Source organism: Mastacembelus armatus, chromosome 2 (genome assembly GCF_900324485.2).
Source record: "Mastacembelus armatus chromosome 2, fMasArm1.2, whole genome shotgun sequence".
Classification (NCBI taxonomy): Eukaryota; Metazoa; Chordata; class Actinopteri; order Synbranchiformes; family Mastacembelidae; genus Mastacembelus; species Mastacembelus armatus.
Genome location: NC_046634.1, coordinates 11,080,064 through 11,098,549, shown reverse-complemented (window position 1 = coordinate 11,098,549; position 18,486 = coordinate 11,080,064). Strand labels below are relative to the sequence as shown.

General features: G+C 44.0%; 4 protein-coding genes across 6 annotated transcripts; 2 read left to right on the top strand and 2 right to left on the bottom strand.

Annotated features, from left to right (window-relative positions):
• Nucleotides 1–14: 14 nt before the first annotated feature.
• On the bottom strand, nucleotides 15–3,097 carry creg1 (cellular repressor of E1A-stimulated genes 1). 2 transcript variants are annotated; one of them, XM_026301366.2, is made up of 5 exons: nucleotides 2,733–3,097; nucleotides 1,553–1,672; nucleotides 1,359–1,472; nucleotides 848–949; nucleotides 15–152 (listed from the first exon to the last, which is right to left on the bottom strand). In XM_026301366.2, exons 1-4 carry the CDS (start codon nucleotides 3,027–3,029, stop codon nucleotides 863–865), a joined length of 618 nt encoding a protein of 205 aa, XP_026157151.1. In that variant the 5' UTR covers nucleotides 3,030–3,097; the 3' UTR covers nucleotides 15–152; nucleotides 848–862. The 2 variants fall into 2 exon arrangements, with proteins under 2 accessions (XP_026157151.1, XP_026157150.1); XM_026301365.2 differs by lacking the exon at nucleotides 15–152 and having other exon boundaries at nucleotides 309–949; nucleotides 2,733–3,095.
• Nucleotides 3,098–3,355: 258 nt separating this feature from the next.
• On the bottom strand, nucleotides 3,356–10,210 carry setdb2 (SET domain bifurcated histone lysine methyltransferase 2). 2 transcript variants are annotated; one of them, XM_026301325.1, is made up of 12 exons: nucleotides 9,750–10,210; nucleotides 9,158–9,271; nucleotides 8,978–9,073; nucleotides 8,420–8,592; nucleotides 7,718–8,014; nucleotides 6,904–7,229; nucleotides 5,934–6,104; nucleotides 5,637–5,838; nucleotides 5,263–5,332; nucleotides 4,980–5,155; nucleotides 4,110–4,198; nucleotides 3,356–4,019 (listed from the first exon to the last, which is right to left on the bottom strand). In XM_026301325.1, exons 1-12 carry the CDS (start codon nucleotides 9,781–9,783, stop codon nucleotides 3,839–3,841), a joined length of 1,929 nt encoding a protein of 642 aa, XP_026157110.1. In that variant the 5' UTR covers nucleotides 9,784–10,210; the 3' UTR covers nucleotides 3,356–3,838. The 2 variants fall into 2 exon arrangements, with proteins under 2 accessions (XP_026157110.1, XP_026157109.1); XM_026301324.1 differs by having other exon boundaries at nucleotides 5,637–5,851; nucleotides 5,935–6,104.
• Nucleotides 10,211–10,982: 772 nt separating this feature from the next.
• Nucleotides 10,983–13,667, top strand: f7l (coagulation factor VII, like). The gene is made up of 8 exons (XM_026301346.1): nucleotides 10,983–11,112; nucleotides 11,503–11,666; nucleotides 11,753–11,777; nucleotides 11,980–12,093; nucleotides 12,183–12,323; nucleotides 12,414–12,502; nucleotides 12,752–12,872; nucleotides 12,980–13,667. The coding sequence occupies exons 1-8, from the start codon at nucleotides 11,025–11,027 to the stop codon at nucleotides 13,525–13,527; spliced, it is 1,290 nt and encodes a 429-aa protein (XP_026157131.1). The 5' UTR covers nucleotides 10,983–11,024; the 3' UTR covers nucleotides 13,528–13,667.
• A 699-nt stretch (nucleotides 13,668–14,366) lies between these two features.
• On the top strand, nucleotides 14,367–18,332 carry LOC113127094 (coagulation factor VII-like). Its single transcript, XM_026301344.2, has 8 exons — nucleotides 14,367–14,480; nucleotides 14,978–15,141; nucleotides 15,492–15,516; nucleotides 15,765–15,878; nucleotides 16,325–16,471; nucleotides 16,780–16,898; nucleotides 17,236–17,356; nucleotides 17,434–18,332. Exons 1-8 carry the CDS (start codon nucleotides 14,420–14,422, stop codon nucleotides 18,024–18,026), a joined length of 1,344 nt encoding a protein of 447 aa, XP_026157129.1. The 5' UTR covers nucleotides 14,367–14,419; the 3' UTR covers nucleotides 18,027–18,332.
• The last annotated feature ends 154 nt before the right edge of the window (nucleotides 18,333–18,486 follow it).

The following is an 18,486-nucleotide window of genomic DNA, read 5'->3' as shown; positions in this document are numbered from 1 at the left end:
CTTCAATCTTATATCTTAACGGTGGGGTGGGAACAGTAGGTGATGCAAACAGGAAGTCCTCTTACACAAGGCTGTCTTATTTCCGTTCAGCTCATTGTTTGGCCTACGTAGGTCACACCTTTCGAGATGGCATCCTTCAGGGGCTTCGACTTCTGAATTGGGACACAGCTTTTATCAAATGGATCATTAACAGATGTCATCAACACCCTCCGGTGGTCACAATGAGGAACTGCAGCACTCTCCATACAGTATTTCCACACATTATTTACTGATTAATTCATTTGTCTAGCATCACAAAGAGAGACTAGTTTTTATTTATTGTATTTATTATAAGCATACCAAAATAGAAAACATTTCTCATCATTTATCAGTTAAAAGACTGAACTTATTTTTCATCCACAATGCATACTCCCACAATGCATCTGTCACCATTAAATTTACCTTAAAGGTCACATTTGTAACTGAAAACTGTTTTACATCGGCACAATTTTTACATACTTACTTAAAATGTCAATCTGACTGAATTGTTCCTAATATTTACTTTCACTTTTGCAGTTTATATTTTCATAAGTCTGGAAATGTGATTTGTTTTGTTTTAGCTTCATCCGTTTATTTGAACTGTATTGAAATTTCTTTCAATGCAGACATTTGCTTTTTACTGAAACAGCTGTCAAATAAAAACCTCGAAACTGCACTGGGTTCAGGTTTTTGCACTTCACACAGAAACAGACTTCAAGAGCTGCTCAGATGACCAAAAATATATGAAACTGGTTTTAACAGACTAATGATGCTGTCTGTAAAATCCTGTAAATGTAGAACTACAAACAACAATTAGGACTACACAAACCAGCAGCTCTGACTGTCAGTAATGCTGTTTGTACGGCGAGGCCTGGAAATATTCCTCTGGAGTGACAGTCTTCACCCCACCAAAATAATCCAACACCCACACCTGAAACAGGAAGGAGGAGCAGATACCTTAATGAGACTTCCTGCCAACTGATTGGTTAACAACAGTGATGTTTTGCATCTAAAAGCAATAGCAGCAATTTTGGTTAAATTTGCTTTAACAGCAGTAGCAGAAGAAGTAGAGGTAGTTGTACTAGTAACAGAAAAATCATAAGTAGCATTTGTGGTGATTGTCTTTAAGCAGCAGCATCAGTAGTAAAACTAGTTATATGACTGCACAGTAGCAGTTAGCAGTTCACAGTTGCATGAAAACAGCAGCTCCATTGGTAAAGTCACTCACAGTTGCAGTGACAGCACCAAAGTAGCAGCAGCAGCAATAGTAGTACTAGTAGTAGTAGTAGTAGTTGTAGTAGTAGCAGCAGCAGCAGCAATAGTAGTGGTAGTAGCTGTACCTGTGTGAGGTTGAACTTGGCGAAGAACCAGTTGTGATCAGACGGCCAGTCGATCATCTCTGGATGTCGACTGAACAGAGCTTTCTTTGCAAACTCCGCCTCCGTCCCATTCACCTGGCCGACAGAAAAGAGGATCATGTGATGACAAGTTACCACCTGGAAACACAGGTGTGAGTATGGTCGTCTATTTGTACCTCGATGACAGAGCCAGACAGGATGACGTGGGCACAGAGAGGACTCTGGGGGTCGAAGCCCTGCTGTCTGCAATAATCGGTCTGAGCCAGAGACATGGACAGAGACGCCACAGGGTTCACCTGCAGGGACACAGGTGTCAGTTCATTTGTGCTTTACACCTCCGATGACAACCTGCCTGCAGGTAAGATGGCAGACTGCTGCCCTCAGCAAGGTTAGAAATCAGGGTCACTGCACCATGAGCCCACATTCACAGGAATTTAGCAAGTTCCAGCTGAAGGTGAGTCGGCCATCTTTGTCTGCAGCCAAGTCCATCCTCTGAAAAGACATGTCAGGACGAATAAAAGCAGTAACTCATCTCCTGTTGTAGTACATTTTAAGACATTAACAGACTGACAAAGCTCTTCAGTGTCACCTGTGTGCTGGATTTGATCAATTTCCTGTCACATGACTGCAGCAGCAACATGTCACTGTACTTAAAACTGCTGCGTCACTGCTAAAAACTGCTGCGTCATTGACGAAACTGCATGTTTCACAGTAATTCTGCAGAAGTACGAAGTGAAACGGTTAAGACCCCTGGTGTTTGGTTAAAGACAACACATCCAAAATGTGTGGAATATTGTAGAAAACTATTTTAGAGTCAAGTTAAATTGAATTAATATGCTAATGAGATATACAAAACTAAAGTAATGCCATGTGAAGTATGTATAAATTCAGATATACCTAGAAATAAAGCAGTTATGGAATAAAACAATGCAGTTACGTCACAAACACTTAAACTACTTTAAAACTCAGTATAAATAGAAAAATATCAAACTATCAATTATAGCAGGATAAAGTTTGTAGCACCATCTGGAACATTATCACATTCAGTGTTTACGTCATTAAAGAAGAAACTGCATAAACTAACACCAACCTAAAAACAAAAAGCAGCAAGTACTACATTATAAACACATATGATTTGTACTATACACACTGATATTAGAAAACTACCCTAACAACCATTACTCGTATGTGCATAGAGAATATTGTAAACTTGTTTTATTTTTATAGACACTGTTTGTACAGAAAGTTCAATTCAACAATAAAACTCCTGCAGAAATACACGAAGATCTAACTGTGCTCTAAGCCTGTTATCATTCCTGGCACCTTTGGAGACTACAGGAGTCACAGGAAACCTACCTCCAGGTCCTGGACTGAGATCTCCATGCGGGTCAGGTACATGTAGGGCACCCCGGAGCTGGAGCCCCGCGGCCCGTCGCTGACGGAGAAGGCGTTGGAGAACGGCTGCCCCGCCACCGGCTTGTGCGTGGAGATGGTGGCCACGGAGGCCCAGTCGCACTGGTGGGCGACAAAACGGGCGACCCGGGCCACCTGGTCGTGAGGCGGGATCCAAACCGGGGAGCCGGGGGACGGGGATCCGGAGGCCCAGAAAAGGCCGAGGAGTAGCGCACACGCAGCCCGCAAGAAGGAGATCATACTCGGCTTCAGAGTTTGGGGAAGAGTCAGTAACGTCGGCGGACGATGGACATAAACAACACGCAGAGATCCGGTGTAGAGTGTCAAAATAAAAGCTGTAGTGACGGTTCAAGCGAAATTTCAAAATAAAAAGTAACGTTAGAAGGTAAATGGAAATATTTCATCACATGGAGCGAAGTTAAACATAAAACCTACAATTACAGTCACAATAGGATCTCATCCCGCAATGCTTATATTAAAGTTTTAAAAAATAAAACCCGGAAATATCCCGCCTACAAACACATTCACTGGAGTTTCAGAATAAAAGCAGAAGTGAGGGTCTCAACAGAAAGTTGTTCACAAAACCTTCCAAATAAAAGCAGCAGACTATTACAACAGAAAACAGCATTTCTGAATAAACGCAGTTTGACTGACACCAATCTCATAACCTCTGGACTGGAGTTTCAAAATAAAGGACCAATGCACACAGGTATATAACAATACATCCTCCTGTAATGCGAGGAAAGTAGTTTCAAAATAAAACCTGAAATGATTACCACTCTCCCACAAAATCTGACTGAAATGGAAGAAGCATTCTCCACTTGGCATTTATGACAAAGTGAAATATGCTGAAAGAAGTGCAACCATGCACAGACACATTATTACAATCTTTCAAAATAAAACCAAATAGATTTTTTGAGTAATTTTATTTAGAAAAACTAGTGCAGCCTCATACAGAAGCTTTTAAACCATTTCTTTACACCACCACAGTATGAAAAATAGATATTGTGTTTTGTCATGTGCAGTGTCACGACCTGGTGCTAAAATCATTAGTCTCCAACCAGTCCTCGACCTTCGACCTCACAGACATCACGAAGATCCTCCTTGATTGTATACAAACCCTGACAAGCGCTGCTGCCACAAAGACAGGGAACTTCCTGTTTCTGCAACGAGGCAGTTTCTGTGTCGGCACAGTAATTCCAGGTCAGCTCAGTGCCGGCCTTCACCACCCTGTAACAACAAATAAAGCTCAAATACAGAGTCTCAGTCATCAACAACTACAAACAGTAGCCACAAACACCTGTGCCTCCTCTTCCTCACCTGTCGGTGAAGAAGGCCATGATGGGGAAGCCGGGGTCGTGGGTGTCGGTGAAGACGTTCTGGACGAACAGGTTCGGCTGGCAGCTGTGCTGTACGAGGCAGAATCAGGGTGAAAGAGCAAATAAAGCCTGAGACAGCATTTCATATCTAAATTCTCAGCATGTTTCACTTCTGTCATTCTTATTTTTCTGTCCCTGAGCGACTGCTGACAGTCCAGCAGGAATTTAAAAACAAAAACACTAGCAGACAAAGAAATTAGCCGTACTTTAAACTGAAAGAATCTAAATATAATGAGAATGAAAAGGTCAGATTCTTAACAGAAAAAGCCATGAGAATAAAACCTGAATGTCCAAAAACATTCAAACCCATGAGAAAATTTATATTATACAAGTTAATCGTTATTTCTAATTAAAATAAAACTTTAATCTCGTACCTTGAACTTATTTTAAGAGATTACAGTTTAAAGCTACAGAAATATTATAATTTATAGAAAAAAACTCAATATTTAACAACAATTAAGGCATAACTCTAAAAAAAAAAAAAGCCATGATTTTAACAGAATGGAACCGTAATTTGAGGAAAAAGAAAAAGAAAGACAAATAATTGCATAAATTTATATCCCGGAGGAAAAATGTATAAGACTCAGAGGGAATATTGCCGTACGAAATATTTTCAGAATAAATTTTCTGTCTTCTGAAGATGAAGATATAATTTAAGTGAGAAAATGACATTATTAAATATTAGAAAAATATTTTAAAATTTCACCTAAAATTTTCCATTTTTCAGTAAAATTTCTACGTTTAGTGCTGATATTTTGCAGTTACTGGTTCCACCTGTTTATTAGAAAACAATTGTTTACAGTTGACTTACGTTGAGGAAACGGCTCACGTTTCCCTCCTTGCTGGCGTCCAGGAAGTAAACGTTCTCCTCCACCGCTCTCTTTAGACTCTTCTGCTCGCTCATGTCCGACTTCGTCCAGTTCGCTGCCGACCTGGGACTGGCGGTTGTTGTGGCAACCTTGCTCTCCTGAGCTTGTGATTGGTCATCTGATGGACAGTATCCAATCATTTCAACTTCAGCCATTTAAGTAACATTTGAGAACCAAACACTTTTAAAAAAAAAAAAAAAAAGAAAAGGCAGATGACTTTCATACCTGCTGACGGCGACGTTGGTTCTGAACCTCCCAGTACCTGAACCTCTGGAGAAGGTGCTGAAGTTTGATCCTGAAGTCAAACAAACATGAACTAAAATCCAACAGACCTGAGACTGGGCGATAAAACACCCTGAGTGTGTAAACTAATTCTGGATTGAGCGCAGATGCGTGACACACGGCTGAATAACGACGCTGACATTTTAAAGCTGGTCCAGTGAAATGACCATCATAAAAACCTTTAAAGTCAGAACTGTAAGTACGACATCCTTCAGTGTAGCAGAAGCACACACCAATAGGAGTTTCTCAGTTATGATCATCTGTTGCTTTCACTTGCCCTGCAGCTGGACCCAAGCACAAAAACCCAGGACTCTGACCTTGTCTCCGTCATCGGTCGGCTTCTGGACCACTGGGATGTGCAGGATAGGCGAGGCGGACAGGGGCGTTTCCAAAAGGCTGCTCTGCCTCTTTAGTACCGGCAGCGCCAACCACTCTGTGACGACCTCCACCTCGTCGTCTGAGGGGAGGTCGGTCCTTATCAGCTTCTGGGGCGGAGGCTCAACAGGAGACAGGACCCTCTGCAGGACGACCCCTGGAGACATTTCATCAAGTTTTTCAACAGTCACCAAAGCAGTGAATGACGCTTGAAATTGCAGTGGATCATCACTGTCTCACCTGCATATATGCAGACAAATGTGCCAAGATCCAGGTCGTCACGGCAACGGACGCCCCAGCCACGATCACTGGTCTGGAACACCTGGAGCCGGACTCTGATCCCTCCCTGGACTAGCCGGTTCTGACACCGAGCCCGGTCACAACCGCACCACGGACCACACTCATACAGCCTGAAACAACCATCAGTTACTTCGGTGCAATATTTTCCTTTTATCATCAGGAAATCAATCTAAAACACTCTGATCAATAATCTATAATTCTGTTTTCTCCTCACAGAAATAACTAACACTTCACCAACAAAGGTGGAGCTAATGTTATACTTCTTATATACTTCTAAATTGAAGTACTTTATATACCGCTGGGTAGCTGACGTTAACTACCTTATATACTTCTAATTTGAAGTACTTTATATACCGCTGGGTAGCTGACGTTAACTACCTTATATACTTCTAATTTGAAGTACTTTATATACCGCTGGGTAGCTGACGTTAACTACCTTATATACTTCTAAATTGAAGTACTTTATATACCGCTAGGTAGCTGACGTTAACTACCTTATATACTTCTAATTTGAAGTACTTTATATACCGCTGGGTAGCTGACGTTAACTACCTTATATACTTCTAATTTGAAGTACTTTATATACCGCTAGGTAGCTGACATTAAATACCTTATATACTTCTAATTTGAAGTACTTTCTATACTGCTGGGTATCTTGGGAATTTCCCCCCAGGGATCAATAAAGTTTGATGATCAGTCTGTATTTTGTTGGATCCATCTGATTCTGAACAGGAACTAAAGTTATCAGATAAATGTAGAACAGGAAAAAGTCCAAGGTTTGACTCTGACATGTAGTGAAGTCCAGGGATGAAGTAGCACTACATGAAAATACTCAGGTAAAGTACAAATACTTAGACTTGGACTGAAGTACAGTAAATGTACATGGTTACTTTCCACAGCAGGTCTTACCCTGACGGTATGGGCTCCGTGAGCCTGTGATGGGTGTAAGTGCGCCCTCCTGTGGTCATTGCGACACAGGTGCAGCGGCTGCTGTTGCAGCCGTCGGTGCAGTCGCAGCAGGCCTTGAACAGCATTGGGGTGTTGCTGAGGAAGCAGCCGTGTGGCCAGCGGTCCTTCCTGTAGCGGAAGTCGGGCGGCCGAGCCCCATCGTTCCCAGCGCACAGCTCCACCGGCGTGGGTTCCCTGCCCAGGCTCAGGTCCAGTTCTGGCCGCCGAGGGCCCGCCACCAAAGGAGGGTTCAATTGAACATATGGGTTAAAGGTGAAGAAATCCAGCTGCAGCAAACAGAAAGCAAAGCCGGATTCTCCTTGGTCACTCCCAAAGCTGAACAACTCAGACCATACATGTTTCAAAGTCACAACTGCTCAACAAGACGAACCGTCATTTTAACACGGTTCAACTAGGAAACATCTTTTTATGATAATCATTAAATACCAAGGCACGTTCTTATAAGGTGAAAAGGTTTTGAACTGCAATTTACAGCCAAACCTTAATGTCACATATTCAATCATTACACAGAAATTTGAAGTACTTATATTTTGAATTTGTGGTACTTGACTTCTGTTAAACTAGTTAAGAACAGCATGTTGAGGAGAAAGATTAAACCACAAGTCTAAAAATCTAGTCATATTGGACAGTATAATAAAATATCACTCTCAGGTTTTACTTTGGAATGAAGTACATTTTGCTAAAACTTCTGTATATTATAAATAGATTTTAAATGAAGGACATAATTGTACTTTAAGTACTTCTTTCAGCTGACCCGCAGGATGTCGTAGCTCTCCGTAGCCAACAGGAAACGCGCCACATCGTCATGGTTACGCAGGCTCTGTCCACATGGTGCTTTGTAAACAATGTCCAAGTCCTCAAGGTATTGTCCCTCTTCCACCTCAAAGACCGTAGGCCCCACCCCGTCACGATCACAGGCCCCGCCCTCTCTGGGTGACAGAGGCATGGCGCTCAGCCTCTTAAAGCCACAGAGCAGTGGCACCTTAAGCGGGTTCTGACCCCAGAATGGAGGCATGGATTGAGGCATGCTGGGTAATCCCGTTAGGCAGGCCTAGAGGGAAAACCAGGGTTAACATGGCTTTGGCTTTTTCACATGGAGAGTGTTCAAAGCAGCCAAAGGACTCACATTGGACTCCCATGGGGCCTTCTTCCTTCTGAATGTGTTAGCATCTAAAGCTAACCTGTTGGTTTTGGTAGCATTAGCCACCTAGCATGGGCCTGATTGGACCTCTGGATTGAATGAATCTGATTTTATATCTGGGACGAATTGGAGCTTTGGGTAACATTAGTGCAGGAACCAGAGCGTCTACTGGACTGACATATTTACTCCTTAGTCAGCTAACACTAGCTTTGGACAGGACACTTTGTCCCAACCAGGTATCCATAGTTCACATTAAAAAACAAACAGGACAGCATGGGATTAACACCAATCTCCAGACTGGTGTGTGAGTGTTACCTTGGAACAGGAGTGGGGCTGGTACTGCAGCTGGAGAGGGACCAGAGGAGGCAGCAGCTCCTCTCTGCCTGCAGGAGGCGCTGCAGGGCTGGGAGGACCATTACAGGCCGAAAGGGAGGAGGAAGGAGATAATGAGGGGCTGTGGTTGCTGAAGTGGGTCGGCAGCGGCTCAGCTGGACAGACAGAATAAGTCCTTAATCCCTTATGGCTCAGGCTTTTTGCCAACATTGTCATTTATGTTTAGATTCTCACTTTTCAGACAGTCAATTTTTCCATCTACAGATTTATGTATATATACACTTTACTTTTGATCATGACTTTTAAATATTTGTCTGATGCTGTCGTTGCATCAATTCCTTTTTTTGTAAAGTGAAGCTCTGCTCTTTGGCTGAACTCAGTATATTGTCCAACATTTCAGACAGATCTGAGACCTGTTTTCAGACATCGCAAACTTCAGCTACCTGGGTAAAAATCCTTCTTCTCCCTTATGTAAAAACCAAAAAAAAAATTCACTGACTCATACCGACATAAAATTTTGTCATAAAAGTTCGGCTTTACCTGAGCCGATGACCACCTGGACCACAAACGAGTCCGGACTGGAAACGGGGGGAGACAAGTCCAGAAGCTCCAGCAGCTTCAACCCCTGAACAAACTCTGATTAACAGACAACAAATATCACAACAGCGAACATGAGCCAAAAGCTGTTTATTAATTTCTAGAGATTAAATTAAAATCAACCTTTGTCTGTTGCAGTGTTGTTGTTCAGGACGGTCTTCAGGTGATGCAGATACACAAAAACCCTCTCAAAAACCGGATCCACATCCTCCTCTGCCCAGAAACTTTTGGCTTTTTCTGAAAAACACACCAGGACAAATTCTCGGTTAAGGTTTTCCTGACTAAAAACACCATCTTCACTTGTCAATCAGCTCAAGGCACTTCACAAAAAGACAAGAACAAAACCCAACAAATCCCTTTAGACACTTATCACAGGCACAATTATTACAATGAAAAACTGGTTTTTAAAGATACCGACTTAAAAAATAAAACAAAAATAAATGTGTCAACTTTAGAGACTTTGGTAGCTACTTCTCAAGGACCTCTCCATCCAGACCAGGTCTGCACTCAAAACCACAACACTACACTTTCAGGCCTGCACTACATTCATATGGAACCTGATTAACTTAATTAACAGTAAACAATAAATAATGAATCACTGAATCAGAGACGCGGTTTGTTTGTATTGCTGCCGTTTCCTCGTTAATCTTCATTATCACACATCGGCACAGACGCAGTTTAAATTGATTTTTTAACAAAATGAAGATTTTCTCACCAACATCTTGTGGATCTAACGAATCTTCCTCCATGTCCACCAGACACCTTAGCCCGCTAGCTCCCAGCTAGCATGGACTGGCTAAAGACAAAAACCCTTTTAAACTTCGACAAACCAGCAAAGTGACGCTGCTGCTACTTCACCGCTTGACAAACTAACAAACTAAGTATGAGAATTAAACCAACGTTTTTCTGTTTAAGTAAATTCGGGTGACTTCAAGAAAAGTTTCTATTCATTCAATCCAGAAGCTAGCGTTAGCTAGTTAGCTAAATGATGCTAACAAACGACGCGGATTTGCATCATTTCAGCGACAGAACAGCATTTCATAGTGTCCCAGCTATAGACCAACTCTTCCAATAACATCATATAAACACTAACACTGTATTTTAAAGGCTTCTACTTGTAGACTAACACCAACAACTGCAGTTTTCGACCTACTGATTTACGCTATCGCGATGAATTGGGCCACAACGGCCGCCGTAGATTTGTTGGCGGGATGTGCCCTGAGTCTGGTCTTACAGGCATTTAATTGCTTTTTGACTTGAATTGGTTTTAGATTTAATTAGCGACACAGAAATACACGAAGAAGAACAAGGAAGGAGTCCTAATTTTGTAATTATGACCTGTGGATAAAAAGTGTCAATTAAAACAAAACGAGACAGGAAGAGTCAAGCTATTTGACGAAATTAAAGTCAAGTTATATTTTGACAGTCCCTGCTCTGGACAAACTCAGAGATTCACTACCTTTTTATTCCTTCAGTTAAAAACTGGAACATTAAAATAAAAATAAAAATAGTCACCGCGATAAGACGCCCTGCTTTCTTTGGCACAAATATTAAGAGTAGATTACACCAAACATCTACAAGTTCTGAATCAAAGGTCCTGCAGTCAGTCCAGAAACTGGACCTAAAAAGAGGCTGGTTCTATAATAGGGGTCATAATCCAAAGGAGCACCTTAGGAAGCTAAAGCTTTTCATTGGCCCTGTGGGGGGACCTAAAACCTCAGTTGTCTTTGAGTTGTTGATATGAGCCAAGGGACGAGATACTGGACCTCTGCATATACTGTACTGCTGAATTCTGGTTCATTTTAAACACGACAGAAAGGACAAAGCCACAGATACTGATATTTGTGCCAGTAGTTGATTTCCAGAGTGGACCAGCTGCCCACAGGAAGAACCTGACTCAGGGTACCGGAGGACAGAACAGGCATCAGTGCAGAAATATTTGTTTTGTGTGTTTTCAGAGTTTCTGACCTTTGATCAGTGAAGAACAAACATGGCGTCTGTCAGAAGAGAAATGAAGCGGCTCTTCCTCCTACGACTCCTCATCGCTTGTCTCCCAGCATGCACTGGGTTTCCTGGAGGTCAGTGCTCTCCTTCTTCTCCTCCTTTATGGTCTTTTTCATCTTCTTCATGTGTTTTGACGTTTATCTGTCACTTCTTCCTCTAAGAGGAAAGAGAATGTTTAGCATGCTGAAGTTAGGTTGACACGTTAACTGGCCGATGAGGTTCAATATCAATAACAGAAATTAGCTGTTTCTTTCCCCTCATCAGAACTGTTCTTAAACATCACTGTTAATATGTTTGATGAATGTATTAGCTGCTACTTCATATGTTATCCCTCTAATGGACACACTCAGCAACACACTTCCACTTACAGCTTCCAGAGCTTTCAACCACTTCTCACGTCTTCGCTGATGAATTCAGGTGAGCTCTGTCTTTATATCCTTCCCCTGTGTTTCTCTATAAACCAGGAGTGTTTGTGAGCAGACCGGAGGCCAGCGTTTTCCTGCGTCGCAGTCGGCGGGCGAACTTTATGCTGGAGGAGTTGTGGCAAGGCAATCTGGAGCGAGAGTGTATGGAAGAGAAATGTTCCTACGAGGAGGCCAAGGAGATCTTCGCTCTGCCACAACAGCTGGTCAGTGCAGGCTGAGAGTGGTGGTCTGTACATGGTCTACTGTTGGTGCTGTTTTTCTCCTTAATTTTGTTTTCTGCTGTTTTCAGGAGGCCTTCTGGAGGAGGTACACAGGTACTGGGATCCTGCCTGCCATGTGACAACATTTAGGGTTTCACTGATCTATTAGTCACTGACTGCTAGTGATCAGAAATGAGTGAAATGACTACAAACAGATGCAAAGACAAAACCACTAGAGAGACAAAATACCAAACACCAGACTGTACCCAGGCACGCTATGTCCTCATAATATTCACCCCAGGCTTCCTATTTGCAGCGGTGGACCACTGCCTGTCGGCGCCGTGTAAGAACGGAGGGACCTGCACTCGCCTGCTCGACACCTACGTCTGCAAATGTCCACCTGGTTTCCATGGACACAACTGTGACAAAGGTAGGAATCACATCCACAACTAAAACCTGTTGATGTTGACTAAAAGTCACCATAAAGAAAGGTTGTCAACAGTATATGTCTCTTTGCAGCTCGACAAACCTCCAACGGCTGCCGCTACAGAAACGGGGGATGTGAACAGTTCTGCAGAGAGTTTCCGGATCGTTCTTCTGCCTGTTTCTGTGCTCATGGATACACTCTGGATCAGGACAACAGCACCTGCCTGCCCAAAGGTCTGATGAGTTTTACAGGATAATGCAGGTTTTCATAGTTTCTTATGTCAAAGCCCACATGTTGACTGTTTCCTTGTCTCTCCGGTCCAGTTGCTGTCCCCTGTGGAAGACCACTAGTGCATTTTGCCCCGAGGGTTGTTAACGGAAAAATCTGCCCTAAAGGGCACTGTCCATGGCAGGTGAATAGTCTCTGTAGCTTAGGGGGAGCAGAAATATTACATGTTGCACCAGAACACAAACAGCTGGCATTTCTTTACTCCAATGTAGGCCTGTCTATGGGCTACCTCCTAAATCTAGGACTCTAGCAGCCTCTACATTTTCACTATTAAAAACAATGACTGACCCATGCAGTTTATTTTCAGCATGAAGCTTTTCCTCATTGATCAGTCCTGTAATGTCCATCAGTAAATAACTGTCTGCCTGTTCAGGCTCTGCTGACTGAAAACAACGTCTACACCTGCGGGGCCATCGTCCTGTCAGATCAGTGGGTTTTGACTGCAGCTCACTGCGTTTGGCGAAAACCTATCGCCATCTTCCACGTCACTGTCGGTAAGATTTTTCTCTGTAGACAACCTTTGACATGCACCTTTTTAAAAAATAAATCTCAAGATTCACGTGATGTTAGACTAGAATGTCAAAGTGTCCTTCCTGTAAAGGTGAACATGACCGAACGGAGGACGAGAAGACTGAGCAGAGACGGCGTGTGGTCAAACTTGTGATCCATCCTGGTTACAACCAGTCCAGCTCCGACAGTGACCTGGCCATGATGAAGCTCTACCGCCCGGTCAAACTGGGACTCCACGTGGTGCCCATTTGCCTTCCCGGCGAGAACAGCACCTTCAGCCGGACGCTGGCGACCATTCGCCACTCTACTGTGTCCGGTTGGGGACGCCTGGCACAGCACGGGCCCCCCTCCAGGTTCCTCCAGCGCCTCCAGCTACCAAGGGTCCCTCTGCAGGAGTGCCGCCTCCACACCAAGCTCAACATAACCAAGAACATGCTCTGTGCTGGGGTGAGGGCTGGCGGTCAGGATGCCTGCGAGGGCGACAGCGGCGGACCTCTGGTGACGCGCTACAAGAAAACCTGGTTCCTGACAGGTGTGGTGAGCTGGGGGAAGGGCTGCGCTAACGAAAACCTGTACGGTGTCTACACCAGGGTCAGCAACTTCCTGAGCTGGATCGAGCATATCATGTCCACTGGGTGAAAAAGTGGGTCAGGCAACTGGGACGTGACAGTTTAATTGTGTTATTAATTAATATGGTCTTTAATTATGCAAAAACAATGGAACAGATCACTTGTCCTGCCCAGCCACCTGTGTAATGGCTGCATTTCAAAAGGTGGAAAAAAAAAAAAAGTCTTTTTGCTTGAATTTAAAGTCACTAAACTGGGACTTAAATGTAAAAGAGTGAATTGGTTTCTTGTCAAATTATTTTATGGCTGGAAGAAGAAAAAATTCTTGATTTTGCTCTGAAGGAAAGATCAGAAACGAGTGAAGGTTACTGGTGGTTTTGTCGTTTGTGTCCTGTCAAATAAAAGACTTGTCAGAGTCATAATGAGACTATTTTGCATGTTACAGTGAAATGCTACACCTGCAAACATCTCATCTACACTGCAGAAGTTTTGTGGCCTAAGTTTTGCCAAAGACGCCAACATTTTAACCTGAATTTGTCATATGAGGGTTTAACATGAAGCCTATTAAATGTGTGTTTAAACATCCTGAATGATGGACCTTCATGCATGACGTGGATGTTGCTGTGATTTACGCTCATATTAGTCTTCCAACAAAGCGGCAGCATCAGTGTATTCAGTAAAAGCAAAATGTTGGCCCTGGAAACAAAGACCTGGTTCTAGATATTACTACGTTTACATCTATTTAATTTCTTCCAATCCATACAGGCGTAACAATCTCAGCTCAGTAAACCACTGGATGCTCCCTGAAAAACTCCTCTAACCAGCAGCACTCGGTGTGTGTCAGGTGGGCTATTTCCACTGGGAACATGTGATCAGCTGCAGGGATGTTGGGGGGGGGGATCAGACTTTGCACCTTTGGATCCATAAAGAAGCAGCAAAGCGCTGACTTTCTGATTAAATCAACAATGTGGCTGAGAGTCTTCGTCACCGTCGTCTTTGGCCTCTCCAGCTGCCAGCCGGCCTCAGGTGAGGAAGTCAAAATGTCCCAGCGCAGCAACCGTGCGGTTACTTGTTCCCAGTTTACCAGACTGGACTCAAGTAGAAGTAAACTCAGACTGAAATGATTTGTAGTGGTTCGTGTGTCTCGTGTTAGTCACTGAGGACTGGGACATAAAGTTCAGATTAGACTGACGTGCTGATGTTTACACGCTGATTAGCATGTTAGCGTGTGGATGACGTTGGAGACGTCATCAGTTCTGCAGGCATCTGATCAGATGAAAAGCCAGAGTCAAGTTTTTACAGTTCATCCTCAGGGGACCGTGAACATCCCAGTTTACCCAGCCTGATGGTGGAGCTGGAGGGAAACTCAGGATCACTAAAGTGAATTAGGAATTTAAGATCAGCTGTTTAGAAAAGAGTGAGAAAAAGAAAGAACACGCACAGAGAGCAAACCTGCAACAGCAAATATGCTTTGAAGGATACATAAATCAAAGTATTAAACTACTTCCTTCTCTGTTGGGTAGTCTTTCTGGACCGAGATCGAGCCAGTGACGTCCTGGTGCGGACCCGGAGGTATAACTCGGGCTGGTTTGAGGAGCTGCAGATGGGAGATCTGAAGAGGGAGTGTCTGGAGGAGAAATGTTCGTATGAAGAAGCCCGGGAGGTTTTCGAACACACCGAGACCACGGTCCGACACTGGAAAAACACATCCTGCAGAACTCACAGTTCCATCTTTAAACCAGATCCAATTTGATTTTTGTCCATTTTCTATCCCGAACCACTACATAGATTATAATTTGTTGAGGGCAGCGATTCTGAGCCTGATATTTACGATCCCTCCTGAATTGAGGCCCGGACTCAATCAGGAGCAGTAAAATAATCATCCTGTGTGTGGCCCAGCCTCAAACTGAGTCACACAGACAAAATGTTATTGCCAGTACAATGAGATTTTGGTATAGATTATTAGGGTTTAAAGACTTTTCCCAAATATTTAACGTTGGAATTATTGACAACTGACGCGCCTTTGTTTTGCTGCAGGACGAGTTTTGGAGGACGTATAACGGTAAGCAGCCTCACACTTTCATCCCACTGCTGGTTCAGGTTCATATTAAAAATGTTTTCTATCATGTTCCACCTGAACAGGGACAAACAGCAGAGAATCCATTGAAAAATAACCATTTTAATTAAAGTGAATATCTGCTATGGACAAACCTGCAGACGCCCTGAGAAAACTACACCTGTAACAACACCTGCATCGTGTCATCAGCCACACAGACGCATTAAAATAACCAGGTTTTTCTGGTCCTGTAGTCCCGGAGAGCTGCAAGTCCAGCCCCTGTCTCAACGGTGGCAGCTGCTCCGCACAGGGTTCGTCCTACAACTGCTTGTGCCTGCCTGAGTTCAGCGGACTCAACTGTGAGCTTGGTGAGAAAAATACACAAACTAATCCTAAGTCTTAACTACCTGTGGAGCGGAAACCTGCACCGATGCAGTCTGTTCTCCGACACAGCCCTGGAGTTCTAGTTTAGTCTATTTTAGTCACTTTCGGGGAATCGGGCCTGTAAAAGTCCTGCACAAATCTACTTCAACAAACTGAAATTACCACCTATTGTATGGTATTTCCTGAGATTTGTGGTTTGTCTGATGTTGGTGTTTTGGGCTCTTGTGTGGAGTTCCTGGTCCCGTATCATCTCTCTTTGAGACCTTACTGATTATGTATTTGCACATAACTATGTTTGACTGTAGTATTTCCCTGCTAACGTAGTAAACATTTAAAGTAGAAATGAAAATACATGTTTAATAGAACGAATATGCAATTTGACAAATTGTTTCACAGAAAACTAAACAGTTTTAAACCTGAACGTGTTCAGAGTTTATGGACGTTCCCAACACCTGCCTGCTGGAGAACGGAGGCTGCGAACATTTCTGCAACGAAGGCGAGGGAGGACGAAAACTAAACTGCTCGTGTGCGGACGGCTACTCTCTGGACGCCGACGCACGGAGCTGCAGAGCAAAAGGCGAGTTTGAGGACGGCTTCAGGATCTGATCAATTATGGATCAATCACTTATTATCTTTGTGTAGAAGGAAAATTGGGACCCAGTGATGATTGTTTTGTCTATTAATCAACAATCATACGTGGGACAAAAGCATATGGACATTTAAGAATTTGGAACCAGCAAGTTTAATGTTTAATGGTTTTATTTAACGCTCATGAACCATGACTGAACTGGTTTCACAGGTGGGATGAGCCTTGGAGGGAAACAGATTGTGTCAGCGACGTAAAAATCACTGTGCGTTTCTAACATTTGTGTTGTGTTGTTTCAGAGGCAATAGCATGTGGCATGGTCCCTGTGCTGCAGCATCAAAACAAGACCCAGCAGCTTGACCCTCGAGCTCGAATCGTCGGAGGAACAGAGTGTCCCAAAGGTGAATGCCCCTGGCAGGTACGCCACAGTTAAAGGAACACTTCACCTATTAATGTCGAGCTGGGGTCAGTCCTGAAATTACTTGACTGTTTTATGACCTTTGAAGCTCCAGGCAGACCAGACTGTGGTGGAAATCCCAGAGTTTCCAAAGATTAGAAAAGCTGCTGCTAAAAACATGTTTTACAAAATCAGCCTGCTAAGACGTCAGACGACAAAAGTAAAGAAACAGAGCTCAGAGCAGAATTACTTTGTTTGGTTTAGTTTTTAAGAGTTTAACATTTAATCAAGCTGCTAGGAAGCCTCTAGGCTTGTTTGTATGTTTGAAAATAACAATCAAACTGCTGCTGTCTGTCAGGTTTTGCTGGTGTACAAAGGTAAAGGTTTCTGTGGAGGGGTCATTTATAAACCCACATGGATCCTGACGGCGTCTCACTGCCTGGAGAACACCGAGGCTCAGTTCCTGAAGGTGGTGGCAGGTAGAAATCCTGACTTTATTGGACTAACTGGCTTTACCCAAACACAGCGGCTGTTGACCCTGCTCTTTGTCTGTCAGGAGAACACAACACGGAGGTGAACGAGGGCACGGAGCAGCACATTCAGGTCGCCCAGATCATCATGCACGAGAAGTACGTGCAGAGCACCGCCAACAATGACATCGGCCTCCTCCGCCTGGCGTCGCCCATCGTCTACACGCAGTACGCCGTCCCCGCCTGCCTGCCGACACGCTCGCTGGCAGAGCTCGACCTGTGGGCCATCAGCATGCACACGGTGAGCGGCTGGGGCAGGAGGGGTGAGAACGGACCCACCTCGCACCTCCTGCGACGCCTGAGAGTGCCACGAATCCGGACACAGCAGTGTGTGCAGGAGAGCGGCGTTGTGCTCACCCAGAACATGTTCTGTGCCGGATACATCGAGGGTCGGCAGGACTCGTGTAAAGGCGACAGCGGCGGGCCTCTGGTGACGCAGTACAAGAATACGGCCTTCCTGCTGGGCATCGTCAGCTGGGGGAAGGGCTGCGCAAGGCCTGGAAACTACGGCATCTACACCCGGGTGTCCAACTACCTGGAGTGGATCCACAACCGGACAGCGACTCCAGAGCCACTGAAGAACAAGACAGAGGCGATCGTGCACAACCTGACAACCTGACGGGTTAGAGGGAGCAGGAAACTGGGGGAAACGACCACAGCAGTTCACGTTGGTATTACTGGGCACCGTCTCTGAGAAAGCCTCAGTTGCATCGACAACATGGATGATGGTCAGAAACTGGCAACTCACACACGACAACAATCGACAGAAGAAGAATCAGCAGCTTTTCTCATAATCAACAATGTGAACAATCTTTTCTTTTGGGTTTTCCACTGAAGACATCACCTTTGACCTTGAGTGCCACTCAATGATTAACTGATAGTTTGCTTTTGTATGAATAAACAAATAAACAAATCTCTGCACAACTAAAGGAAGATGTTTTTATCATATTTGTCTGGAGCTCGGTTAAAGATCATCTGGTTTTACTCTCACACAGAAACAGGGTCGATTGTGTTTGCTGCTTTTGCAACGTGCTAATGATTTCGTCATGCGTGTCAACAGGATCCAGTCCAGACTGCTT

Bases quoted from the DNA above. Each gene is read 5' to 3' on its own strand.
- creg1 (XM_026301366.2), bottom strand. From the start codon at position 3,029: ATGATCTCCTTCTTGCGGGCTGCGTGTGCGCTACTCCTCGGCCTTTTC. The intron at 1,673-2,732 runs GTAGGTTTCCTG...GTGTCCCTGCAG, and splicing joins TCTCAGTCCAGGACCTGGAG to GTGAACCCTGTGGCGTCTCT. The intron at 950-1,358 runs GTACAGCTACTA...TTCCTGTTTCAG, and splicing joins CCAAGTTCAACCTCACACAG to GTGTGGGTGTTGGATTATTT.
- setdb2 (XM_026301324.1), bottom strand. From the start codon at position 9,783: ATGGAGGAAGATTCGTTAGATCCACAAGATGTTG. The intron at 7,230-7,717 runs GTCAGCTGAAAG...TGTTTGCTGCAG, and splicing joins AGAGCTACGACATCCTGCGG to CTGGATTTCTTCACCTTTAA. The intron at 4,020-4,109 runs GTGAGGAAGAGG...TTGTTGTTACAG, and splicing joins ATGGCCTTCTTCACCGACAG to GGTGGTGAAGGCCGGCACTG.
- f7l (XM_026301346.1), top strand. From the start codon at position 11,025: ATGGCGTCTGTCAGAAGAGAAATGAAGCGGCTCTTCCTCCTACGACTC. The intron at 11,667-11,752 runs GTCAGTGCAGGC...TGCTGTTTTCAG, and splicing joins TCGCTCTGCCACAACAGCTG to GAGGCCTTCTGGAGGAGGTA. The intron at 12,503-12,751 runs GTGAATAGTCTC...CTGCCTGTTCAG, and splicing joins AAGGGCACTGTCCATGGCAG to GCTCTGCTGACTGAAAACAA.
- LOC113127094 (XM_026301344.2), top strand. From the start codon at position 14,420: ATGTGGCTGAGAGTCTTCGTCACCGTCGTCTTTGGCCTCTCCAGCTGC. The intron at 14,481-14,977 runs GTGAGGAAGTCA...TCTGTTGGGTAG, and splicing joins CAGCTGCCAGCCGGCCTCAG to TCTTTCTGGACCGAGATCGA. The intron at 15,142-15,491 runs GTCCGACACTGG...GTTTTGCTGCAG, and splicing joins TCGAACACACCGAGACCACG to GACGAGTTTTGGAGGACGTA.